The sequence below is a fragment of the Candoia aspera genome, chromosome 5, assembly GCF_035149785.1.
Source record: "Candoia aspera isolate rCanAsp1 chromosome 5, rCanAsp1.hap2, whole genome shotgun sequence".
Lineage (NCBI taxonomy): Eukaryota > Metazoa > Chordata > Lepidosauria > Squamata > Boidae > Candoia > Candoia aspera.
The window spans coordinates 96,523,300-96,550,686 of NC_086157.1; the positions used below are offsets into that span (position 1 = coordinate 96,523,300).

The window sequence follows — 27,387 nt, forward strand, 5'->3', positions numbered from 1 at the left end:
CTTATATTTTCAGGAAGTTTCCCTAGATTTCTTAAATGTGCCATTCACAGATATACTTTTTATCATTCTTTTCTTCCTTAGCTAAAACATTGCTTAAATCTTCCTTACTTCATCTAGCACAACTATTTCCTTGCCAATCTTTAGTTATTCCATCTTGCGAGCTTTTCAGCTCTTCTATCCTTCCTCAGTGTCAAATATAACAAGCTAATTGAACAATATTTGTTTTCCTCCTAATTAGTTAATTCTTTAATATTTGACTGCCTAGCAACCAGTTGTTAACAACCTTTCCTCTTCTATGCTTTTGGCCATTAATTGTGGAAGTTACAAGGATACAGAAACACACTGTGTGCTACCAAATTCACATATAAGCGTTGGTTGCTGTACATGGATTCATATTATTATCTATTTTAATTTGGAATGACACCTTAATAAGAATGTAGCCGTTGAACAGAAATTGATGAAAATGCATTAATACAGTTCTTTTCTTTTTCTTCTCAGAACGAACTACCAGACACCCGTGCAAAATTCCATGTTCTTTTCCTTTTCTTTGTGGCTGCCATGTTCTTCATCAGCATACTATCATTGTTTAGTTACCACTGCTGGCTAGTTGGTAAAAACAGATCAACAATAGGTTAGTAAATTACAAGGATTCTTATTATTATTTCTGTTACTCTTCAGTTCCTCTCCCATCCTTTGTCCAAGTAGCTCAAGGTTCTCCAACTCATTCTCACAGTAACTCTGTGAGCTGTGTTTAGGTTGAGAATTGTATCTGGCCCAAAATCACACTGGAAGTTTAATATCTGATCATGTTTGCACATAACAAGGCCTGAGTAAGTGTTTGTAGGCTTATAATCTTCTGTCAGCAAAGGTCAGATTCTTGTTTGTCTTCTCATCAAACTAAAGCTAATATAGCTAAGCAAATGAATAAAGGAAAGGAGCATCATGATAATAGGAGTTATTTCTAGCTACACTAACTTTTGGGAAGTGGAAAGAAAATACCATTTCCCCACATAGCTATTGATGCCAGAATCAGCTTGTTATATACTATACACTCATCAAGTGTTTCAAGGATTTCTGGACATGTTGAGTTTACCATGCATGCTTCTAGATTACACAAAAGGGAAATTACAGTAAAGTAGCTTATTCGATATAGAGAAAGTAATCTTAATAATTGCAAAGGGTTTGGAAAGAATACTCTGTTCATTTTTTTAATTGTTGACCAAGATAAATATTGTACGGTCTTGTTTAGCCAGACAAATGATAGCGTTCTAAAGTAATAATTTTTTCTTTTGTCTTTCTGAGTTTTTATAATTGTCTGATCAAAGGAAATAAAATTAATGTTGTAGATTTGTATCTCAAACAGTTTTTATCAAATGCAGTTTGAGAGATTAACCTGCTTTGCAGCCTTGCAAGTAACAACATTGACTTGAGAGATGAATTAATTTATTACCTAAGAAATGTTTTATTCTGTTACTGTTAATGTTCTGTTATGGAAGATTTTCTCTTTCCTAAATTAATTTGTTTTCCTTTCTTTATGTGTGGTGTAGAAGCTTTCCGGGCACCGATGTTTCGAAATGGGCCTGACAAAAATGGCTTCTCTCTTGGATGTCAAAAAAACTTAAGAGAGGTTTTTGGAGATGAAAAAAAATACTGGTTGCTCCCCATTTTTACAAGGTATTGTCATTTATATATTTCAGTGATAAATTCTAAATTTTGGGTGTATAGTTCAGAAGTACACAAACCTTTAAACCATATTGATCTTACAGCACTATAAATTAACAGACTTATCAGGAGGGTCAAGCAGAATGCATTCAAGAAAATCTTTTGTCCATAGTCCTTTGTTATTATTTGTAGACGCCATCAGGCAAATCCTGTTGTCATAATGCTGCCCTCCCAACTGCAAAAATATAGGCTTGCTTGTCAGCATACATGAAGCATCAGCTACATCTCCAACTCATCTTCATCTCTCACCACATAAGCATTTGTCTATGTTATTAAAGCTACACTGCTTGCATCCAGGATCAAAAAGATTTGGGATTCTTCTTATCAAATAAACTTCTGAATTTTGTTGCATGTAGACTTATAGGAAGACAGATTTGGGATCCTTGCTTAGTAATATCCTTGCTATTCAAATTTTAGCTGCCTTTATTCTTTTCAAGCCCATCATCCAAAGTGAATATCTCTTTTCTCCTTCGTACTCCCAAGATTTTTTTTTTTTGGGCCTAGCAAAAAGGTCTCTGTGTCCTCCTGTAATCTGGTAATGGAAGAGTTGATTCTTGGACTGATAAGTGTTCAAGCAACTATTGTATAAATATCCCATAGCTACAGATTTCCCCTGTTTCCTCTCCGGTGCACAGTAGGCTAGGAGGAAAAGTCCCCGTACTAAAGTATACATAGATATATTGGTTCTAAATGGGAAATAGTCATTTAGAACTAATACCTTCTATCACTACAACTATCGCCTTAATCAGTCTTGCTAAAGAGAATACTGTGAGAGTCAAGCTTAGGAAAAGCTGTTTCAGTTCAGGCAGCTTCCAAAGGCCTGACAGGTTTCTTCCAAGGGGGACATTGCTCCTTTCAGAGGAATTGCCAATCAAGCAAAAGAAGATGCTAAAGGAAATCTTTATCAACTCAGTATCATAAAGAATTTCTCATACACTTGTTCTATCTGAAATTTTACTAAAACAAATATAGAGCAGGGTGGGGTGGAGAGAGAGACTCAATTCAATAGTCAAGTATCAGTATTTTGTGCAATTGTTTCTTAGAAATTCAGCAGTTCTTTGTTCACTTACTAAAGTCTACTAGGCCTGCAGATTTCATCAACTCATGTTAAAAATTAAAAAGCTATTTTCGATATGAATTTTCAATGGAAGAATCTTTGCTAATTTGCGTGGAAGAACATTGCAATTATAAATAACCCTATAGTAGTAGAGGTCATCAGCAGTCCAATTAGCCAATTATAATTTCTTTTGATTGATTATGTGCCATCAAGTCGTTTTCAACTCCTCGTGACCACATAGATAGATTTTCTTTATGAACAATTTCTTTAGCAATATCTAAAAGCCTTTATTTTAAGATTAAAAGTTGTGAATAGTTGGCTCAGAATTGTTCGGTTCAGAAACTTAGGCAATGAAAAGCTTAGTGTACTCTGGAATTAAATAGACTGCATGGAATGTACTGATGGAACTGCAAGAACATACTATTCAAACATTCCTGAGCTGAAAAGCAGTGTTGCCTAAAATTAGACTTTCTAACAAGTTTCAACTTACGAAACTCATTTTTTCAAGCAGAGATGCAATCTTTTCACAAATTATTAATGTCAAATAATTGTGAATGTTCTCTGAAAGCTACATGTAACTACAATAAGCTCTTTCTTGGCACAGTGCTTGGTGCTGCCTTAGGGATGATGTGTTGTGTGTTCATGGCCTATGTACCATTCTTCCACTTAATGTAATATTTTGTTTTAAAAGTTCACCCTGTGTATATGTTTGTGTTGCATGTATTCAGCAAGCTGATGAAATATTTGCTCTGTCATATTCATTGTATTGTGCAGCTTAGGAGATGGTTGCAACTTTCCAACCCGTCTGGTGATGATGGATCCTGAGCAGCTCACTGTCTCAAGCCAGAATGAAACCACTAAAAGGTGTGTGGGGGTGCTTTCTATGGAGGCACACAGAAGTCTGCTATTACCCATTCCCATGTCCAGGGGAAAGTTTTTATCTCATCAGCAGATAATCAGAGATAAGAATTCACTTCCCAGATATTTTTAAAATAGTTCCCTCATTGTCAGTAAAGACTGTTTTATTGACTTGTTATCTCATGGACATTTTCAAAAAGGGGATCGTTGCTGGGGAGAGAATGTTGGGGGAGCTTTCCTTTTGCCAGCACAAAACATTGCCATCCCTGTACAACAGTCAGGCTTTAAAATAACTTAAAAGTTCTCAGCCAATAGTTTTAAACCTAACTGCAGTGAGTGTGTATGAGAAAGTGAATGCATAGTGTAACATACATGAAGGAAAGTGTTTGTGGGGCTTCATGGGGTATCCTCACCCATGCTTGCCATGGGGCTCTCAACTTGCCTGCCCAGTGTCAGCCCTTTCTCTGAAATGGTATGTTGGATGGACTATGAAGTTTCTTTTTCTAGAGCAGAGAGATTCTGATGTGGAAATCCCATTCCCTTTAGATGCAGGGCTAGCAAGGATTCTGGTGTGGGTTCCTGTGGGAGGAGATCACTCTCTTCCCCAGTTTCTAAATGACAAACCAGTAAGATCGATCATAGAAATAAAACCTGAGGAGGGCACTTGTCTGTGGAAGATGCTTGATTGTCATCCCTTGTCAAGATCTGCCTCTAGGAAGACCAGGACTTGAGTAGTGGAAATTGATGTTGGAAACTTCCTTTCTTTCTAGCCCATCTGTAGAAGGATTGCCACATCAACTTTTATATGTGAGCGGTGAAAACCCTTTATTTCAGTTCTTCCAGGGGTGTCTGGTCATAGGTGCAGATCTCCAAAGCTGCAGCCTGACTAGGTGCCCGTGACTGGATAATGAAAAGTAGCTAGATCTTTAGGATGGAATATTACCTGCTGAAGTCAGTATAGAAGCTTGAAAATTGTCATTCCATTGAGAGGCCAGCAATTCAAGAACTCTGCAGCATTGATCACACCTCCTTGGGGCATCGTGGCAGATTGCTGAGGGTATGCATTGTTATGGTTTGGTGGCTCTACCCCTCTTGCCCTCGTGTGCCGGAGGTCCTCAGAGGAATCTCTCACTGGCCTTTGGATGTGCAAAAGATTCCCAAGAAGGAACTGAAAAAGCAAAGAAAAGGAAAAGGAGGTTTAAATAAAAGTAAAAATGAGCAGAAATCTGTGATTGAAGAGATCTTGGCTTTGAAGATCGAAGTAGGAGCTCATGAAGTTATGCATGCTCTCCAAAGTCAGGAGGCCTTCAAGGTAGCTGTCTACCCCAACAAGAACCAACATCAGAATCCTTTCTATCCCTGCCTCAACTATAAGAAAATAGGATTATCCTCCACCCCAATCTAACTGCACCATTTCAGCAGTAAAGGGAGAAACTGCTGTTGGTCCCCCACTTTCCCAAAATGCAGGGAGCTGAGGTTTGCTGGTGCTGTTTATCATTGGCCAGGCTAGTGCTACAGAACAGGCTCTTTCGAAGGGTCAGAAGTGGCACACATACCCCATTGCTAGCTTTCTGCAAGATATTAAAAAGAGAACTATTCCAGAGCAATGTGTAATGGTATGTGGGAATGACCTTGGGAGACTGGGGGGAAAAGCCACAGCCAGGGGAATGGTTGGACAAGAAGCAGCTTAGCCCGCAAAAGGAATGTGGGTGTGGCAAACTTCTCAGAAGGGACCTTCCCTGGTTTCTTGGGTTGTAAAGGCAAGGGGGAGAAACGTACTTTCAGACTTGCAAGATCCTGTTAACGTAACCGTACAATAAAGTAGAATTAGTCTATCTGGTTGTGCTTCCTGTCTGGACTACCACGCTAGGCTGACACTGTGTGGGATATATCAATTAAGTTTGTTCTATTATTTGCATTTTTTTTAGCTTTATTTTTACCTTTACCATAGTTGTATATTAAATTTCTTGCTGATTCTGGCAGATTAAATAAATAAATGGGGGATGTATATTGGAAACTCATATTCAGTTAAATTATTTAACTGAATATGAGAAAAACCTTTGGACTATTTATCCTTGACTCTGTAATTCATTGTTATCCTGTGAAGTTTGCTGAGCCTTAGACTGGATTCTTGCCACCTGTTTTTGATGTGCAAGTGGAGAAATTTGCCCAGTTAGAAATAAAAGGTTTCTAGCTCTCCTTCTTCAACATTTGAAAGTAGCATTTAAGCCACTGAGTCCAACATTCAAATTACTGTAAAGCATCCATGACAGGTAGCCTTTGTTTGAACAGCTTTAGCAAAAAATTGCATTTTCAGTTGAATTTGGGGACACCACTTAAAGCATTTGTTGTGTTGAGCTATTTCAACTGCTTTTGTTTGACTTGTTCATTGCAAACAGCTGAAAGTCTGTACATTTTGACAATCAACCTGATTTGCAGTGGGGGTTGAATAATTTTGATTACAACTGTATATAAATAGATAGAAGCAATAGAATGTAATTCTAAACGTATTTCATTTCATGAAGAATTTTAAGAGTTAGTTCTTGTGGGAGTCCATTCTCTCTAACGGAAATTATATTTTTCAGCTCTTCTACTAGTCAGCCATTTCCTACTAGGCCACTCAGTGAATCTCAGAATCGATTGCTTGCCGGTGAAAATCAGTGGGTGGAGGTCAGTTCAGAAGATGAAATTGTTAAATCAGGTATGCATAATTATGACAGCTCGTTACAGGGCAGAATTTCAGAATTCCTATTGAAGACAAAGTCTGGAGAGGATTTTGATTTTAGACATGGAGAAAACCTGTCTTGTATATGCAAAGAAAACACAACTAAGTAGTAATTGTTTCCTCCACTGTTTCTGATGTGTAAAACCTCTACAATGGACTCTTGTCTTTTCTTTTTCAGGTGTAAAAAAACATATTATAGTTTCATTGGAGAGCTGATCTTATTTCAGTGTCCATTCCTTTCAGAGAAGGGGAAATGGTAAGAAAATTTATGCTCAGAAACAGAAACAGTCAATAACAAGTTTTCGGTTCCAAAACCTTTTATGTAAAGAGGAGAGAAAGCATGGGCCACACTATAGGCTGACCTTGAGTAGCACTTAGTAATCAAACATTCTCTCTCTTATTTTGCATATTTTTATTTCTTTATGTTGGCTTATTTTTAAAACCACAAGCCACAAGATTACCATATTGAGCATTGATTTAATTTAAGCTGCTCCCAGATTAAGCAGTTGTTTTTAATTCTGTATTTCAAAAGAAATGGGTATAAGTGTATGAAATAAGCACAAATGCTACTATAAATCCAAATTTGTCTAGAATACAGAAAAGGGATTCCAGTATTGATACTAAACATCCCATGGTAGAACTTTTCCCAAAACAGTAAACAGATTTCAGCAAGTTGCAGGGTAAATCCAAAGGACAGGTAAAGGACTGAAGAGAAGATGGAAGATTTGCAAAGCACTGACAGAGTAGAAACTTCTTCTGTATGGAAAAAAATAATTTGTAATACAGTTGCTATTTGGCAAGAGAAAGCTGATTTAGGAAAGCAAGTGGCAGCCCAGGTTTCACATGGGCTTCAGTATCTTTTCTTGAAAGTTTTCCTTATACTCAATAATTCATAGCAGAGAAATAAATCAGGTTTTGGTGCAGAATTGCAATTTAGCCATGTCTTTTTCTTATCTTTACTGATCTTTATCCAATACAATACTTATACAATCTGTTTTCCAGATAGATTCCTACAATACATTTGTGCTTGGATATTAATTTTTTAAGGAAGACACCGATAAATCAATGGAACGGTTCCAGCATGTTAACAAGATATGGAAAATGAGATCCTTGATGGTATCCAGTGGATGCTTATAGGCACTTTCAGTGCAGAAAGTCTGATGCCTTAAGATTCTTGATGTGCATTTTTGCAACACGGACATAAGCTGTTACAAGGGCCAAATTCTAAAATGCCCTGCAAGGGTCCACAAGACTCAGAAGTGCAGAAACTATGCATTCCAGCTGCACTGTGGTAGAAGGGACTGATTCTGCAAACTTCATGTGTGAGGCAATGCCATGCTGATGTCATGTAGAAATTACTTCCATAACAATCCTATAGGAGAAAAGTGGGATGGGAAAGAGTAGTAAATATACTTTACCGTAGCATTTCACCATTAACACTCCACAGTACAATTAAATGTGGCTCAAACATCATCCGGTGGACTACTGGCATTATGGGGTTTTTTTTGTTTTCTCCATTACCATTGAGATAATCGGTAGTAGCGGTAGGTGTTGTGAAGCAGCCAACCCAAAACTATGACTTTTTAACTTTCTCTAATTACTGGAGTTCTTTTCTCTCAATATTGCAATACAGTATTGGAGAGGCAAGGTTTCTTCTTAGCCCACTAGCAATTTGATACACTAGTCCAGAGAATTGGTTTCCTGAGCTATTTTGGCATTCTTTTTAAGAGATCCAGTATTTTAATTCCTTGGAAATGTGGCTAGTTAAGGCCACATCAGGAATGTAATTCAATAAAGTGATGTTCTCCCCTCCCTCTTAGAATATTTAGTAATAGTGAATATTATTTCTAAGCATTTCTGGTTGGTAACCCCAATACAGTATACATATCCTTTGTGAAGTCTGCTGGTTACTCAGACCATGAACAGAAATCATTCCTTCCTTTTTTCCTTGCTTCCTTTAGTAGAAAAGAAGCAGGTATGAAAGCATTGTTGTGCGATTGGATTTCACAACTATCCGTACTAGGAACATTTACTGAATGAAGTAGGGAAGGAACTGGGGAAGGGGGACCTTGTTCACAGCCACCTGCTTCCATCATTCAGAATCCCCCTCCTTTTCTAACCATCTCTCTGATCCAATCCTGTCCTTTAACAATAAATAGTGATGTATAATTTCTGTACAGCAGTAAATGCTTACCTTGATCTGTTTATTAAGGGAGGGTAGCAAGACACTGGATGCTCGACTCTGACAAGAATTGTATGCATGCGCTTCCTTTCCCACAAATCATCAGCCCTCCAGGCAATGGTCTGATTATCACTATCCTTAACAGTGTTTCTCAACCTTGGCAGATTTAAGATATGTGGAGTTCAACTCTCACAATTCTGGGAGTTGAAGTCCACATATTAAAGTTACTAAGGTTAAGAAATATTGCCTTCGAAGATTCTGAAGAGGTTATAATATCTCTCTGTAGTTGTATAGGGTTTCCTGTCCTGATACATACTTTTAAATCTCTTATCTTCAGTTGTATCTCAACTGCTCTACATTTCTTATTTCAACCCATAAAACAAAATTTGTATTTTGTTGTGAGTGATGTATTTAAAAAAGCTGATTTTGAGTATCTTAAACAACAGGAGATAGAATAAAATTCAAAACATGTATTGATTTGGCTCTTCCAGATTAATTTCTAATTTCCAGATCTAATTCTAAATGAAAATAAATAAAATACACTGTGGAGTCCTTGTGACTCAATGCTGAATCCTATCTTTACATTGCCAGTTCGGTGGTTAGGCTCAAGGCTCCCACTGCTAACAGATTGTCCTCTTGGTCAGGTAATGTGGTTCAGTGCTATGAACTGAAGGGAAAAATTTTATGTAATATGAGAACAGTTTACAGGTAGTTTGTCTAGATATGGGGGGATGAAATAAAAGGGAGTCAGACTGTTAGAGCACAGTACAAATTCCACAAGTCCAGCTAAAAGCTACAGCAAATAAATTATCCCTTAAATTATGTGGTACATAGGAAAGATTAACTATTGCAAGCCAATTGTAATGGTATGTGGGAATGACTTTGGGAGACATGGGGAAGAGTCACAGCTAGGGGAATGGTCAGACAAGAGGCAGCTTAGCTCGCAGAAGTAATGTGGGCATGGGAAACAGAAGGGGTCCTCCCTAGTTTCTTGAACCTTAAAGGTGACGGGGGAGAAATATACTTTCAGACTTGCAAGACTGATGTCAGCCTTGTGAGGTTTCATGCTTCCTGTCTGGACCACCTGCACAGTTGACATCAATCTTGCAAGTCTGAAAGTATATTTCTCCCCCATCACCTTTACGGTCCAAGAAACTAGGGAGGGTCCCTTCTGAGACTTTGCCATGCCCGCATTGCTTCTCCTGGGTAAGCTACCTGTCATGAGCACTGATGGTGAGCAGGAGGGGGCCCCTATCCAGGGGGGAAAATGCATGTGTAGTACTGAGGAGTTAAGCAGCCATTCAGAGAGACACAGATCAGACCTGCCTTGACTTTTGGGGATTATCTGTCTGGTTTTTCCCACGCTTCTTCAGTTTGTTAGGATTTTCTGTCTAATGTAGCAGTAATAAAACACTAGAGACCTATTCCTTGTCTCAGCGTGGTTTCCTGACTGTTAGGACATTACCTCTTGTACTGTTCTCCTGGCTGTGGCTCTTCCCTCTGTCTCCCAAGGTCATTCCCACATACTGTTACACCAATAGACTTGTCACTAAATCGACTACAGCAAATTTTTTCTTAAAAGATCAATAAAAATCCAGAGCGTATCTGTAAAAATGAATGGATAACAGGGTTCTTTTTATAAAGTATACATAGAAATAAAGGCCCTTTTGCACTTACTTCACTGTTTGGTATCTATAGATTTCTAGTAATAATGGAGGTAAATTTAAAATTAAATTGGCAATATTTAGTATTTTAGATTATTTTGCAATCATTAAGCCACTGAGAAAATTCCATCAATAACTAGTAAAAGCATCTATATGTTGGGTCAGAAAGGAAGGTGTTTATAGTACTAAACCGTAATTAATAGGTAGGATATCTTATTAATTTCAAGAAATTATACCAAAGAGTATAATGTGTCATGCTGATTGTATTGGAAAATTTATGTATAGATTTTATTTCAGTGCTTTATCAAAGCATTTTGCTAATGAACATGTAATGGTATAATTAGAAACATTTTATGTACATTCATATCTGGGAATTATAGCTTGCATATTGTAAGCATAGATTCTTGGTTGCCTTAGGAAGTCCCTTCCCAGTTATTGTTAAGTTTTTGTTCTATAAACTTATGACTTGATCTACTGGCTGCTATTATAAATTAGATTTTATGCTGCAGTTTTAAATAAGACAAGTATTTTCTAGTAATTATGATTTCTTATTCCAAGGAATTGTAATTAATAGAAAAGGCTTAAAACAGCACTTGATTAAACAGATCTCTAGCATCCTGTGTTGGAGAAATGTCCTAGCAATTGTTATTTTTGTAATTTTCTATTAGTGAATCAACAAGGTCCAAGCAATGTAAATGACATTATTTACAATACATAATTTAGTTTAGATCATAGCTACCAAAAATGCATCTTACACATCTGTGTTATAAAAGCAAGTTTTCAGTTAGTCTTAATATCCAGTGTGTATTTTCCAGATTATACTTGAAAATTTTAAGTAACAGAAAGAACCTGTCCATGTTTACAAAACAAATTTCTGAAGATGTCTTTTGGAAGATTGTACAGTGATGAATGACTCATAATCTGATCATATGTTAAAATAGCATCTTCTGTTTCTTGGTACCAAAGAACTAATAAACTGTATCAAACAACATACATTCTATTGCAATCCTGATGACTCCCAGAACTCTGGAATTACACCAGGAAAGCTGGAGGAAGTGGTTTAAGGATTGTGGTCTTTTACCTCAATCCTAAATATATTTGCCTGGAAGTTCTACTTATTTAGTGAACATGACTTAACTATATGGCTTAGGACTGCACATTATAGGGTATTACAGAACTGCTATCCACTGTGTCTTGTTTTTCCCCATTATAAATTAATGGCCCTAAGAATGGCATTCATAGTTTGGCTAAGGTTACCACAATGTGTGTATACGCCAGTGGGTACATCAGATATATTGCACTGTTTTTATGACAAAGGCGTATGCAAGTATTTTACTTAAATATAGATCTCTCTGTTGTAGTAGGCTTGCAAGTATTCAAAGCTAAAATGGTATGAGGATACTTAGAGGATACATAATGTGACTGATGCATCTGTTCTTTATGTTGCAGATAGTATTCCTATGCACAGAAAAAGCATATTGCCACTAATAATTTAGTAAGATGACTTTTTAAATGGGCTTTTATAAATAAACTATACAAGACAGATCACTTTGCCTGAAATTTTCCTATTTTTAACTGCACCTTGTAATATCTTCATGTATATTTTCCACCAGTGTAATAATTTTCAATCATGTTTGACTATTTTGTATATCGAAGTACAGATTATGTCTTAATTATAACTGTTTTAAAAAAAAGCATAATCTTTAAGCCCTTGCCAAACTGGTGATACATTAATGTATTATGACATAATGAATGCATAAGAAAATAAATACCTTGGAAACAGGCTTTCTGCTATATTTCTATTTCAGTTACTCATTTTGCATTGCCATAAATGAGTGGGGGCATAAATAAGAGGATAGGCAATAAGATGCATTTAGCCTGTTGAAACGGAAGATCCGTCTCAGCCATTTTTATGCACTGCCTGGGAATCCTTAAGATCAAATCTCTTCCACTTCTTAATTCAATTAAGACAACACTCATTAACTGATGATTAAAACCTTGAATTATTTGGTGTCTTTTCCATTACTAACACATTTCAGTCTTCAAGGGCAGCCTAACATACCATAAATTAAAGCCTTCCAAATGGGATGTTAACTGAGCCTATACAATGAGCAACTATCCATCCTTGCTTGAGCCTACCACTAAGAACTCTTTCAATCAGGTGACAACCCTAAATCAAAAAGCACTTCCAAGCTGCAAGCTCGATTTTGGAAACCTATATAAAATGCATAAAGTAGGAATTGGCAGTCTTTGTAGGGAACATATTAAAGTTTTTGTGTTTTTTGCCTCTGAATGCAAAGGTAGGTATGTGGCTTAGGACATTTTATTTTCCAGAGGGTGGAGGGATAAGAAATAAAAGAAGGGCTTTTTGGGGTTTCTAAAAAAAAAAATCAAATAGGTGTGTTAATGCATCACTAATATGTAAACATTTTTCTCAAGAAAAAAGAGCTCAGATCCTTTTTATACCACTACTACTAAACTCTGGAAGAAAAAGAGCATGCGTAATTTAGTGGAAAACCTTATGTACTTACGAAATCAACAACTGACTGAAAATTGAATAATACATTTATTTATAGGTGTTGTGACATTATCTTATTGTCACCAGAAGCAAGCCCACTGAATTCATAAAACCTATTAGAATGGCAAAGTATACACATCAGGAATCTGTCCATCTCTTGGTCACATTAAGGTGATTCAGATGTTCTGAAGCATACTTGTGTTCAGGAAACTTTGCTCTCTCTTCACTTATTCTTTGCTGCCATAATGCAAGTACATTTTCCTCATCGTGGCGATATTCCTGCTCTTTTGTCATATATGGACAACTCAGCCAATACTCATTTTCAGCTTCAATTTCCAGTCTCTTAATCATATTCCCCTTCATTAAAGAAGTAACTAATCTTGGCCGTCTGTGTTTACCAATCCATTGTTTCCCAGGAATTCTGTTTCGAAACAGTGCTCGAGTCAGAAACATGCCTTTAAAAAGAAACGAGAAATGTTAACTATTTGAAATATTAAGCATATAAACGTTCTAAGTCAATGTTCTTTGCTGTTAGCAAATAACATTAATTTTTTATTTATGCAATTTATCTCTGCCTCAATCTGGAGAGAGACCAGGTCATTTACAGAAATTAAGAACATAATACAAAATCCCCTAATGAAGTAATATATTAGATTAATATAGGTATCAGTGGCTCCACAGCTAATCTCCAAAGATCTTTTGGAAAAATCAGGTTTTTGCCAGATTCTGGAAAGGCCACGAGTGTAAAGCCCTCCTTGTCTCTGGGGACAGGCTGTTTCACAAGGGGAGCTCCCATAGAGAGCACCTACTGATGAGCCCACTCCTGCTCCCCACCATCCTTATATATTAACCAAGGATTTGGGTCTTTTGTCTCTGCAAAACCAGGGTTTGGGAATAGTTTTATAACAGATCATTTCTGTTTGCAAGTTTTTCTGGTTCTTTCCATCTTACAGAAGTAGCTTTTGCATATCCTTTGAAGCTAAATCTCTAGATTTAAAAAGGAGTTTACTGGGAAACAAGGAAGGGCAATAATGGAATGCACAGAATTCAAAATAAAATCAATAGTGTAAGCCTAGCTAAACTAGTTATTATCAATGTGATGCTGTGGTTAAGGTCTTGGTCTAGGAATGGAGTGTTTCAGATTCAATTTTACTCTCTCAGTGGATGACTTTGGGCCAATCACACTCAGAGCCCAACCTACATCACAGGGTTGTTGCTGGGATAAAAATGAATAGTTATGTAGAGTGAATTACAGAAATCTAAATCAATGACAAGGGCATGAGTGACCATCTGTAAAAGTATCCTGTTCCAGGTATGACTCATGTAGGAATCAACAGCCTTTTTGCAGAAATTTACCAAAGGCACTAGTTGTCAAAAAGCTGAGAAAACATGCACATTTTGCTACATAAAATACTATCTAATCAGCTTTATTTCCAAATCTGAAGTACTATCAGCAGTTTCTAATTCTTTTAATCATTTTTATAATTTTCATGGACTTCTGAAAAGTGAAGTTTTGCCTGTGTAAAGACAAGCTTCCCAACTCCTTCACTTCTTTGTTTAATTTACATAGCCATCTGTCACATGATTCGGGGTGGCATACATCATCAGTAAACAATAATTAAGTCCACAACAAACAATAACAGCAAAACATGAAAATGAAAACACAAGGGCATAAAGTGTTCAAAAAATTCAACCAATGGGATCACGCTAGTCCCTGACCCAAATGCCAGGGAAAGGCAGTCTAGATTAGGGTCAACCAAATCTCAAAATGCCATTCCAAAGAGCAGGACTGACAACAGAGAAGGCAGATCTCCTGGGTCCCACCAGATGACATTGCCTCCAGACTCCAGTGGGGTCTGGAGCATGCTCCCCATCAGATCTTCAGAGATGTGGACTTGTTCTGTGTATTTTTAAATGTAGACAACTTTCTCTTATATCTTAACTGTTTTATATATCATTTAAAAAACAAATGAAATATTTTCAATCTTGTTCAAGAGAGTAAAAAAAAAGGTGGGGGGAGAAACCCAGAAGCCCACTTTTTCAGTTTTTTATGAACCTGTGTTTATCAATACCCCATCTAAATTTATAGTAGAGCTTGTGGAAAGGTCAAATGTCCTTCATGCAATGAAGAGTTACAGGAATGACTCCTTAAAAAAGTAAATCTCCACACCATAGATTCTAAATGGAATACTGGTGTGAAAGATAAAAAGTAAAGGTAAAGGTTTCCCTTGACGTAAAGTCCAGTCGTGTCCGACTCTAGGGGGCGGTGCTCATCTCCGTTTCAAAGCCTTGGAGCCAGCGTTGTCCATAGGACACTTCCGGGTCATGTGGCCAGCATGACTCACGGAACGCCGTTACCTTCCCGCCGAAGCGGTACCAATTAATCTACTCACATTTGCATGTTTTCGAACTGCTTGGTGTGCAGAAGCTGGGACGAGCAACGGGAGCTCACCCCGCCGCGCGGTTTCGAACCGCCGACCTTCTGGATTAATATTTTGCAATTTGCGTTGGAATAAAAGCCATCACTGGAGTTAAAGCCCCTCCCCTGCAGTGGGGAAACCCAAAACATAAAATCAGGGTATATAAAACACTCACAGCTTAGTCCAGTGTTTCTCAACCCTGGCAATTTGAAGATGTACGGATTTCAATTTCGAGAATTCCCTAACCAGCATGCTGACTGGGGAATTCTGGGAGTTGAAGTTCACACATCTTCAAGTTGCCAAGGTTGAGAAACACTGCCTTAGTCACCTCACAACTGGATTTTGCATTAGGCACTACACAGGGCTGACGTTGAAGACCACCTGAAACATTACACGGGAAACGACTACCCACTCTCGCAGCCCAATGGCCGGGCGCGACCTCAGTGACGATGCAACCAGCAGTGATTCTTATTACTGACACATAGCATCGCCCTCGTGGACGAGAAAGTGGGCCGCCCCACGTTCCCCTGCTGCCTCACGGATACTGCCCGCCCTTCCCAACTCACCGGGCCCCGAAGCGTCCTTTCCACTATAAGCTATCCAGGTCGAGCCAAATAGATCCCCAAAGGCGGCCGTGCTGAACGTCGAACCCCAAATCTCGCCTCTCGCGAGAGCGCTGAATCACGGGGCTGCAGCAAGAAGGCGGGCAGAGGCGGACTGACCAATCGGCGCCTGCCGTCCCGGGAAATTCAAAGCGCCGTGAGGGAAAGCAGCCGTTGTTCAAAGGGGTTCGTCTGAGGCGAAAGAACGGGGCTTGCTGTGGTCGCAGTCTTGGGGAGATACGAGGGCGTGTTTCTACCACATTTCTGCGGCTTCAGCGAATGATCGCAGGTATTCAGGGAAGGCTTAGAGTGTCTCTGTCTTGAGGTGGGGCGGCGTGGCTTTTCCGGAGATCGGGCAGGTTCCCGAAAACTGTCTCCTACGTCCTTGCTCATACATCCCCCTTGCCTTCTGAAGGAAAAATTGAGTGTTTAGGTAGACCTGAGTATTGAAGGGTATCACGAATTAATTGTCAGTGATATAAGATAAATGCTTTCTCCCCCAGAATAGATACAGTACTTGTGCAGGTGCTAAAAATTGGGATGTTGATTTTTTATTTATATTTCAAATTTTGTCACCGCCCATCTCACTCACAGAGCGACTCCGGGCGGTTTACAATAAAAACAAGAATAAATACTAGTTTAAAAAACTGTAAAACCATTCTTAAATAATATTGTCCAAGGAGTAAATGTTTAAAAGTTCTTAATTTCCAGGAGCATCTTCAAGGTGCTAACCTGACGTTGTACCAATGACAACAAATGGAGACAGGCTATGTCTGGAGGTGTGCACAGCACCATTTCATTCTCCTTTGCAAGCATCATGTTTGTTTGTTTTTATTTAATTAATTGATTCAGTTTAGACACCAAGTGACTCTGGGCGGTCCACAAATAATGACATAAATACTCATGCCAACTAATACCAAAATGAAATTGAGACACAATGTACAGACAAAAACAAAAACAACAGACACACTAGAAAGGGGCCTCACCCGTCTCACCCCAGTGCCTGGGAGAACAACCTGGTCTTGAAGGCTTTATGGAACACCAACAGGGAGGGGTGGAAAAAGCACATGGATTTCAGGGGGATCTCATTCCAGAGGGCAGGTACCATGACAGAGAAGGCACATTTCCTGTGTTCTTATAGATGACATTGTTTAATCAAAGGAATCCAGAGCGCTCCAACTCTGCCAGCATATACTGGCCAGGCAGAAACCATGGGAAATTGGCAATCCATCAAATATCCTAACCTGATGCCATGTATGGCTATATAGGCAATAACCAGCACCTTGAATTGCACCCAGAAGCAGACTGGCAACCAAGGCATCTCACAGAGCATACTGAGGCATGCGCATCACTGCCTGTGCCACTGTATTCTGGACCAGCTAAAGCTCCTGGGTGGTTTTCAAGGGTAGCCCCATGTTGAGAGTATCACAGTAGTCAAGCCTAATAATGATGCTTTGTGGGAGAGCCCTTTAATTTCTTCTGAATACATAGTGGTTTGTCTAGGGCTTGGGAGTAAAGCAGCATTTCCACAATAGAAGCACAATATAGAGAGAAAGCCCCTAGACCTGGATAACAAATGTATGTACTACCAGATCAACTGTTCCCTTTTAAATAAATCTAAATGCATGGAAAGGCTGTTCTGTTTTTAAGCTGTAACATTTTTAGAAATCTTTTAATGTGTTTGTTTAACATAATTTGAAGAATTGAAAACTGTTTCATATTATTTCTGAAATTCATCTTAGAAGCAAGCTGTTAACTTTTCTTCAGTATGGATGTGACAGGAGCATTTTTCAACAAACTGCGAACTTTATCAGTCACTTTGGAGAAGCAGGCTGAGCAATTTAAGCAAATTTTTCTTGGAGAAGATGGAGGTGAGAATGCAGTAAATAATTGCTTTGCTTCAGGAGGCTTATGCTAAACCAAAACCAAGCAAGCTGCATTTTGGCTTAAATAACAGTATGTAAATCCAGACACAGTGTCATTCTGCATTTGGGATATTAACTAGAATATTGTTGAGTTTCTGCTTCAAAGTAATTATTTAAAAGAAAAGAATTATACATTTAATTTGCATTTATTGGTACATTTGTGAACCTCATGCTGATGTCCATAGGGTTCCCAACCAATGACCTTGCTAATTTCTAATCTGGCTGGAACATCTCATCTTTTAAATAACACACATTGTCCATGTATTGTTCATTATTTTATAAAGATCTTGGTTGTGATTATTTTTCTTCAAATATTTTGAAGAATTTGAAGATGATTCTCCAATGAGATATCTACATGAACTGTACTCTGAAGTCAGAACACTAAAGGTATATATGACCTGCTTCTCTTCATTCTCTCCACCCTCAAATTTCTCTCCTAGAACTTCATTGGTTTTATATTAAATGCGTTAAGTTCTGATTCACTGGAAGATCAGTACATGTGAATGTTGGTTTCTGTGTGTTAGGTTGTATCCAGTGATAGTGCTTCGTATCCCCCAAGACAGAAAAACTGATTTCTGCTATACCATGTCTCCAGAAACCCTCCATGGTAAATCTGTAGTATTTCTAGAGAACCCACAAACCTTGAGATCTCCTCTTAGGAATGATAGCCCCATTCTTTAAAAACACAAGTGGTTTTTGGTAGCATGAAGCTATAACTGGACATGCTTTTTAAAGTAAACTGTGTTTTTATTAAAATGAAGAATATGGGAAGGAAATGTTGTTGCTGCTTCTATGTTATAAAGAAACAGCTTTTGTGCTGAACCTGACATATAACTTGCTAATATATATTGGCTGCTAATGTTTACTACTCTATATTGATCAGTTCTGACTCAGAATCAAATTAAAAACAAACCATAGGGTGATGCTGATAATATTCTTCATACGAGTTCTTCAGAAAGAGATGCCACATATGACTTCATAAAGGCCAGTAAAGTTCTGATGAAAAGAAATGCAACCGACCTTGGAAAAATAAGAGACCTGTTTCAGAAATATGGTTACAAGCCACTTATTCACAATAATGAAGGTAATTTTTTCCCTAAATCTAGAAAATTTGGCATCTTTTGAATATACGCTACAGTTTATTTCTGTGTGCATTACTAATCTAAAGAACATATAAAGTAAAATAATTTGTATATATTTTTAAAATGAATAAACACTTCAGCTTGGAAAATCCCTAATATGCTTCACCTTCTATAGCACTTGAGTGTCATTCTTCTGGTTTTAGCATTCCTGGTAGATTTGGCATTCCTTAAGTCAAAAGTTTAAAAATTTCTATAATGATATGCATACCTACTGAAAACTGTATGCTTCAATTTATTTTAAATCTTTTGCTAGTTTTCCTAACATATAATTTACAGGTCTAAGTTGCATAAATAAAGCTCATGCCTATCTATCTGTGGCTTCTAATGATTCCTATTGTGTTTCTTTCAGTGACATTTGAGAATGCATGTGCATTCTGGTGTAAAACTCATAATTATTTAAACTAATTCTGACTAGCAAGGTTTCCCATCTCCTCACTGCATCTATGAGGTGGGGAATATGATGGGGCATTTGCAGTAGTAGTATTAGGGCTTTTTTTATTATGCTCTTATAACTAAGCACAGGACAGACATGGAATAAAAACCACTGATATAATAATATATACCGTCAGTTACATCATAATAAACAAGGAACCTCTAGACTAAAAGGTTTATGACTTACATTATATTGTGAATACATTCAGAGTAACAAAATAAGGGTGTGTTTATCTGTTTAAAAGTGACTTCATAGGGCCCCATGAAAAAGAATAATCTGTGTTTTAAAATTTAAGTGATCCTCCTAAACTCCTTGAATGTTTATTTCCATTCTATATCTTATGGTATCAAAGTTAAATATATATATTGCCAAAACAATATGCTTTGGTTTTTAGAGTAGTGTGATGTATGAATTATTCATCTCTTATTCTTATATACAAATCAGGTTGCTATTACTTGTTCAAAAAAGCATGGTTAAAATGCTTGATTTACTGGTGAAACCTTGTTTTAGGGTTAGCAAACCTTGGTTACAGAGGACACAATGGTAGTGACAGAAGGGCAAGATTTATACAGAAAAAGAAAGCACACAAATTTGTGATGTATTCTTGATCTTTACTGTAATTATGAAAAAGGGACACTACATCTGTAGTCATCTGATCCTTATAGTATGCCTTATCACCACATTCAATAAGACAATTCTCTTCTTCTTAAAGCAATAAAGGATGATGCTGAAATCAACCCTGGGTCTACTATATCTGATCCAATAGAGCCAAAACAACCTGATTTTCCTGGAAAATCATCTGTATCTCATAGTCCCCTGCAAATTCCTCAACTTTCAGATTTTGGGCTTTCAAAATATGCCCTTCCAAGTTCTTCAGACACAGTACACATTCCACATACCCAGGAGGAAGAGATGAAAGTGGATGAATCTGAGTATTTATCACCCAAAGTAGAGCACTTCCATATCCATGGGCGTGATCTGTCTGTGAATGATGAAACCACAAATTTAATGGAAGACCAAACAATCTTCTTACTTAATAATGCAAGAAAAAATAAGTAAGTGGCATCCCTGGATATCATTAGAAAAGTATAAGGATTCTCGTTTTTCTGTCTTTTTGTATCTTTCATGTCTGAAGTGATCAGGCTAGTATTTTTCAATGTTATCCTCCTACATGCATAAATACATTTATCATTTCTATGCTGCTCCATCTCTGAAGATTCCAAGCAGCTTTCAAGTAGTAACATAATATTAAAATATAAAGAGTCAGTAACATAAACAAAAAGGCTGTGATGTTTCTCCATGCAGGGATCATGCATCAGAATCTTCAAACATCTCCAAATGCCTTTCTGAGGAACTATGTTGTCCTGGAACTTCAAAACTGTAATAGGGAGGGGATGACCTGTGAGGCAGAACATCGCTGAAAAGGCTAAGCACAGAGCCCCTATAGGTGGCACACCCTCAAGTTTGGGACCCTCCCTACTAGATCTCTCAGGGTGGGCAAATTCAACCCAGGGAAGGCAATCTCATATACTGTATGTACAAGCCCTAAGCCATGTTGGGCTTAATAACTAGCAATCAGTGCAGTTCCCAAAAGGGTAGTGTTACATTGGTGAACCTAGGTACTTCCAGAACAACTTGTGCCCTGCATGCTGAATCACCTTAAACTTCCAAATTGTTTTCAAGGGCAGTCCCACATCGATCAGTTGCAGTAATCCAGCCATGAGGTGACAAAAACAAAGCTCTCACGACGAGAGCAAAGCTTTCTGTACCAGAAATAACCATAATGTTGCAAAGGGCCTCTTGGCTAGATCCTCCAGCTTCTAACCTGCTGTTCAAACAGCTCTGAGCCCAGAAAAATCACTAGCTTGCAAGCCAAGACCATGCAGGAGAGCACAAACCCATTGAGAATCAAAGATGGGCTGTCTCCAGATATAGTTGGGAAAGGATTGATATATTTGCTACAACCATTTCAGGAGCAGACATCAATTCTGGTTGAACTCCACCTCTCTGACTCTTGGTCACACTGGCTGAAGCTGATAGCTCATAATGGCTAAAACTGGGAGTTCGGCATCAGGAGAACTCTTGTATTCTCCAGGGCTCCCTCCAACTATGCTGCTGAATGTCAGTGGCACTCTGCTGAAAACTAGTGTGATGCAGTTTCCCACCATTCTGATATGGGAAATGTACAATAGTGTAGTGTAATTCATAAAATAACCAGTACAAAATAAAAAGAGGGGAATTAGAAAATTCTTGTGCTGGTTGTGTGTGATGTGCCCCTTACAGTGGGCATTATCTATCTGGTCCAGCCCTCAACCATCACCACCCCAGAATTGGTGGCTGTACACCACAAAAGAGGTTACCCTATCCTGCCCTCAGTAACTGTCATCAAAACTATATACAACTTTATAAAGTACAAGAGGATCACAATCTATAATTCAATTTAAAGTAGACATCAAAAGAATGGGTAGAAAAGTAGACTAAAATTTTATTTCAAGATATATGTATTAGGTTTAATAAAGTAGTGAATAAGGAATTAAGTCAGTAATGACATAACATTTATTCTCATCATGCTATTCCGTTGGGGATAAGCAACATTATGCAAAGCACAGAAAAGGAATAAGAAATAATAAGCCGAAGAAAGACATGAAGGGAAAGGAAATATACTTAAATTTAGTTTACACTAAGACCACTGAATATCCTTTCCATATCTTTCTGTCCTTACAACCATCAATCAGCTTTATTCTTCCAATAATTATGGGGAAATATATATTTGCAAAAATGTATGTAATTCATATCAGCAGACTTAGCAAATAGAAGAGTTGTATTCTGTCATGTTTGAAATTAGTTGTACTTTCATTTAAGTAATAATATTTTTCTCTTTTGCTAATAACTTGACCAGATCAGCAGTGGCAATAGTATCAAATAAGAACATGGCAGCACTCAGGCAACCAAACAAAGTATGTGGTAAGTCTTGTGTGTGTAAAATAACTTGTGGGATATCATGTATGCCTAAGAGAAGTCACCTTAGTGCAGAATTCTGGGGAGTTGAAGTCCACGCATCTTCAAGTTGCCAAGCCTGAGAAACACTGCCTTAGTGTATTCTACATAACATTTCGGATATAACGAAGAACCCCTTGTCTGAGGGAAATTCCTGCAGAATTTCTAGACTTGCTTCTGCTGAGCCCCCAGATCAAAGCCCAGATTCACCTCCTGCAGCACTGCAGCATTATTAGTAGTATTCAGGGACACTTCCCTCCTCCACCCCGCAAATATCTACAAACAGATTCTGGATCAGAGAGGAATAAGGGCACAGTTGGGGTCTGCAAAAATGGCAGGGGTCCACCACACACATTAAACTGCCCCCTGCTCTCTTATCCTTCTGAATAGGCTCCCTGTCCCAGTTTTCATGGAAGTTTATTTCTTAGACCAGCCCTTTGAGCCATTTTTGCATAATTTAACATGTTTTCAGTGTGAATCAATCAAATGTTTTCAGACTATGATTGTATGGCTTCACCTGCTGCACCTGAGTTCTGCACACCTGGTGTGAAAATTCCCCAAAGAAAGACCACTGTTTTATCAGAATCTCCAGAAGGAAATTATTTGGATGTTCCTAAACACACAACAGAAATACCTCTACTTGACATAAAATCTCTGCGAATACAACCTACAGTAAGCATTGAGCATCATACTGGTAAATTTTAGGACTCTCTTAATAAAATGTCTGTCTCATATTTAATCCATAGTTTGCCTCAAGAATGACATTATCTCAGTGATTGTTTGATTTAGTTGCTTGATACTTTCTGAAAAATATAAAATATCAGAATTTCAGCACTAATTCTTTCTAATTCTAGGATGTAAATACCACTAAGATACTGCCAGATAGTGATCTTATAAAAGGCGATGTTCTACCTGTCCTGTGCTCAGACAAATATCTGGAATGTATTGAAGAACCTTCTCCTCCAGCAATATCAGAATTTGAGAACCTCTTTAGTTCACCATTACCACCGCCTGAAATAACTGTGATTCCAAAGGAGCTTCTGCAGGTTTGACATGCAAAATTAATTTGCACTAAAGTTAGCATTATATCAGCAAAATTTATTTCTCACTTATGAAAGGTTAAAATTGGAAACGAAGTTAAAAATTGGAAACATCCTTTTTTCACCCTCTCTTCTTGTTTAAATTTATTTAGATTTTATCCAAGTACAATCCAAATATAGAAATACCCAGATCAGCTGAGAAAGGAACCAAAGAAGGAAGTGCTTCACAGTTTGAAAAAGAGCAATTTCTTTGTACTGATAACAAAGAAAACAGGTAAGAGTGAACAAAAAGTAGCTTTCCTTCGTATTTTGTGACCACTAAGACTTTCAGTATATACTTTGATACAGTATCTAGTCTGTCCTGCTTCACACGAGAACATAAGAGGCATTGTAAACAAGTTAACACAAGTGCTATTTTTATTGCACGACAGCCAAGAATAGTGTATTCTATTTTTAATGAGCTATCTTACTGAATATTTTGTCTTTTACCTGCCTACAATCCATCACAGCACTTAGTATCATTTTTCTAAAACAAGCCATTTACACACTTTCCTGCCACTAATCATTATTGTCATGAAATCCTTTTTATGGCTTATGATCTATTCCCAATATTATTTGAGAGTTGAATAAAGGTGATACTATTATTTCCTGAGGAGAGGGTCCTATTATGAAGGGATCAAAACACTCAAGTACCTTTCCCATATGTTTTGGACTACAATTTTCAGCCCCCTGCCATTTTACCCGGAGGTAAGGATTATGAAAGAAGAAAAGGTAGAAGGAAGGAATACAATGGGCAGTTCTCACAATAGAGAATGTAAACGCTTGAGTCCTCAAAGGATCTGAGTATTAATTTGTTTATAAATCTTTTGACACTCAAGGTAAAGAGTAAGGAAGCCAAGTATGGACTGAAAAGAGCTCCAGAGGGATCTCTCCAATCTGGGGAAATGGGCCTCCAAATAACAAATACAGAATAATGTAAGCAAATGTGAAGTTATGCCCTTTGGGCAAAAAAAAAAATCTAAACTTCCCATTATGACTGGTAGTATAGGGTTCCCATAGGCATTTGGTTGGCTAATGCAAGAATAAAATATTGGATTAGACAAGCCTTTGATATGATCATGGCTGTGCTTATAAATTAATATGCAGTATGTGGGTAAGTGGGTAAGATTGGGTAAGAAGTGGGAGTGAATGAAGCCAATTAAAAACCTAGCTCTCAGATTTCGAGGAAGAAATGAATGAAAAGTTGTGAAAAATAACTATAATGCCTTTCGATTTCCCATCAAAACTAAGTCTGGAAGTGGAATCTTAACATATTTTAAAATCAGAGTGATATCTCCCTAATTGAGAATCTTATAAAATAAACGTTTGTATCTATTGAAACATGTATATTAATAGCTGAAGATAATAAAACAAGACTGCAATGTGAATGATACTTCATCATTACATTTGCAGAAAATACTCTGGATGAAATGAAGACAAAATCTGCGTTTTTTTCTTCTGACTACCAAGCTAAAGAGGTTTCAGGCAACTTAATAGGAATAAAAAACTACTTTGTAAAATATAAATGTAACTGTTTAATTTCAAACTATTAAAACTTTTTTTTTACTCTTCTGTTAAAATTATTAAAATGAAATAAAGAACATAAATATAACTACATATTTTTATGCTGTCAGATGATCAAATTATTCTACTTAATCATGTTGTCTTTTTATGTTACAAAAATACTGATTTATAATGCCTTTGGGTATTGTATTATGCATTTATAATACTGTAGCTGATTTATAATAGTTGGATTTAGTTATATCATATTTGCTAGGAAGGCTATGAAGAAACTGCTAACAGTCCTTAAAGTAGTAAAATTATTATTATATTAACAGAAAATAGAAAAAGTCTAAGGAAAATTCACAAGTTCTGGGTAAGTGCTGTCAAAAAATTAATAAATGAGGTTGTGTGAATAATACTTAACAAGAGAATGTTGGAACAGTAATCAATCAAAGAAATATTTGTGGTCATAAACCAAAATTCTGTATAAAACAAAAGAAAAGAACAAAACTAAAATATTAAAGAAGATATGAGAAGATAAAGAAAGAAAATATAAAAGAAGAAAAGAATCTATCAGAACTTAATTATATCTGGAGTGTCCTTCCTGATCATGACCGAACAATATTTTGCTACCTTTTTTGAGGTTTCCAAGGATTTATTAGCTAATAGGAAAAATGTATTCTCTTCCATAGAACAGCTGGAGCAGTTTACAAGGTGGGATGATATTAATTCAGAATGCCATGCATGGTAGAAGGGATAGCTCAGCAGAACATGTGCTGTTGATTCAAAGGTACCCTCAGAATCTGGTCCTGGAAGGGAAAGTTACCATGCCTCCCTTCTAGAGCCCTCAATGGTAATGCAGTAAGCCTAATGAGAGTATGTGCTCTTCTGTAAGTAACAGAAAGAATATTAGATACACCTTCTCCTTGGTTAGCAACAGCAATCTGTTCCTTAAATTGGAAGAGAAATGGTCACTAAGCGAACACATAACAGAGAGAGACTACGAAGATCACTGGTTGCTGCCATCTCATTCAAATAAAGTTCTGTTGTAAAGCTACACAAATGTTACTCTGGTGTGCATTGTCAGGTGCAGAAATTTGGTCATAAGTGCACACATTGGACAGAAAATGATTTCCATTTGTTACCATTGTATTTGCAAATGGTTGCTAACCAAGGCTAAACTGAGGAATGGCTCTACATACTTAGAAAGAAAAGGCTATTACAGCAGTGAGGAATGTTGTTTCTGTTCTTCTGCAAGTTTAGATCGACTCCTTGTAAAGCTCTCTCAGACTCTAAGGTTAGCGAGGATTGAGCTGAGAATCCACAACAGGCCAGTTCTGAAGCCATTCTTTTTCTCCATAAAGAGTCAAACGTGTTAACAAGGATTAACTGGACGATGATGGCTCAAGATATAAAAGGCTATAAGGGATACAAAGTAGAACTATAAGATCAAAAGGATTCTTAAATGAAAAATGTATAAAGCAATTGGAAAAATTATGAAGGGAAAGAATGTGAAAGGTACTAGATATACATTTTTAGAAAAATCTAATAAACTTTGGATTGTCTAAAAATTATAACTCAGAAAAACTGATTACATGGTTGGAAAAATAGGTGCCTCGATTTGTTTCCAAATACTATATTTTTTAAAGTTTAGCCTAATCCAAACTTAAAAGGACAGTGGTTAATAAGCAGTATCTTAGAAACAAACATGATCGCCTTTCTGAAATGAGACAAGTACCAAGGCTGTGTATTTATCTCTTGAACAGTCTAGTCAGAGTTGAGTAAAGTACTTGGAACACAAATGGGAAAGCTTGTATTTTTAAGATTCAGAATCTTTAAGAATGGGTGATATTTAGAATACAGTATGCAGTCTCATCATCTATTATGATTATAGTCTTAAGCATGTTTTATTGCTAAGAAACATAACAATGTATTTTGTTTTGAGTTTGTAGTTCTAAATAAACCAGGTTGGGTATATGTGTACTGTAATTCAGATACTATAATATAGTATCTAGATGGCTTCAAGATTCAAGGTATATTTGTTTGGAATTTCCAGTTTACTGTACAGAAGTGATTGGCAGGTAAAGACTCCTAAATTCTCAATTGCAAGGAAATATCTCAAATTAAAAGTGGAAAATGTCTGTTATATAATAATGTGTCTATCCATTAGCAAACAAAAAACAGTATTTCAGAGCTTTGCAGGAAGTCTTACCCTGAAGATTAATATTGTAATAATCAACTTGTGTATTCCAGTTAGAGAATAGCATCGTTTTAAGGTGTAGAGAAGACATTTCAATTAGGTGGGGAGCTATTATTGATTGGTAGGTTGATCTCAGACCACTTCCCTTGGAAGTAGGTCCTCCCAGAAATGCCTATGTGAATTCAGACCTTCTAATCTATCCTCACCAGCATAGATTGCCCTTTTACTTAACCACTAACTTCACAGCTACTTAAATCCTAAAATCCTCTGGCAATTAGCCAACCATGGGTACAACTTGATCCAAAAGGATCCCAATGTTCTTCATGGATAAGACATCCTGAGATTCTACATTATTAAGAT

The 27,387-nt window shown here is 37.2% G+C and overlaps 3 protein-coding genes across 4 annotated transcripts in view; 2 read left to right on the forward strand and 1 right to left on the reverse strand.

Annotated features, from left to right (window-relative positions):
- ZDHHC20 (zinc finger DHHC-type palmitoyltransferase 20) overlaps positions 1-11,991 on the forward strand; it is a 71,006-nt gene extending 59,015 nt beyond the window's left edge. Inside the window, exons 8-13 of one of the 2 annotated variants that reach the window (XM_063305767.1) lie at positions 499-631; positions 1,548-1,674; positions 3,554-3,643; positions 6,223-6,338; positions 6,541-6,618; positions 7,365-11,991. In XM_063305767.1, the coding sequence (XP_063161837.1) occupies positions 499-631; positions 1,548-1,674; positions 3,554-3,643; positions 6,223-6,338; positions 6,541-6,578 (504 nt within the window). In that variant the 3' untranslated portion in view covers positions 6,579-6,618; positions 7,365-11,991. The remainder of the gene's footprint in view (positions 1-498; positions 632-1,547; positions 1,675-3,553; positions 3,644-6,222; positions 6,339-6,540; positions 6,619-7,364) is intronic. The other variant, XM_063305768.1, reaches the window with a different exon arrangement.
- A 764-nt stretch (positions 11,992-12,755) lies between these two features.
- MRPL57 (mitochondrial ribosomal protein L57) lies at positions 12,756-14,009 on the reverse strand. Its single transcript, XM_063304466.1, has 2 exons — positions 13,578-14,009; positions 12,756-13,181 (listed from the first exon to the last, which is right to left on the reverse strand). The coding sequence occupies exon 2, from the start codon at positions 13,177-13,179 to the stop codon at positions 12,865-12,867; it is 315 nt and encodes a 104-aa protein (XP_063160536.1). The 5' UTR covers positions 13,180-13,181; positions 13,578-14,009; the 3' UTR covers positions 12,756-12,864.
- A 3,444-nt stretch (positions 14,010-17,453) lies between these two features.
- SKA3 (spindle and kinetochore associated complex subunit 3) lies at positions 17,454-24,941 on the forward strand. Its single transcript, XM_063305769.1, has 9 exons — positions 17,454-17,619; positions 17,996-18,060; positions 18,592-18,757; positions 19,961-20,303; positions 22,148-22,212; positions 22,742-22,917; positions 23,100-23,291; positions 23,438-23,559; positions 24,738-24,941. Exons 1-9 carry the CDS (start codon positions 17,517-17,519, stop codon positions 24,751-24,753), a joined length of 1,248 nt encoding a protein of 415 aa, XP_063161839.1. The 5' UTR covers positions 17,454-17,516; the 3' UTR covers positions 24,754-24,941.
- Positions 24,942-27,387: the final 2,446 nt, after the last annotated feature.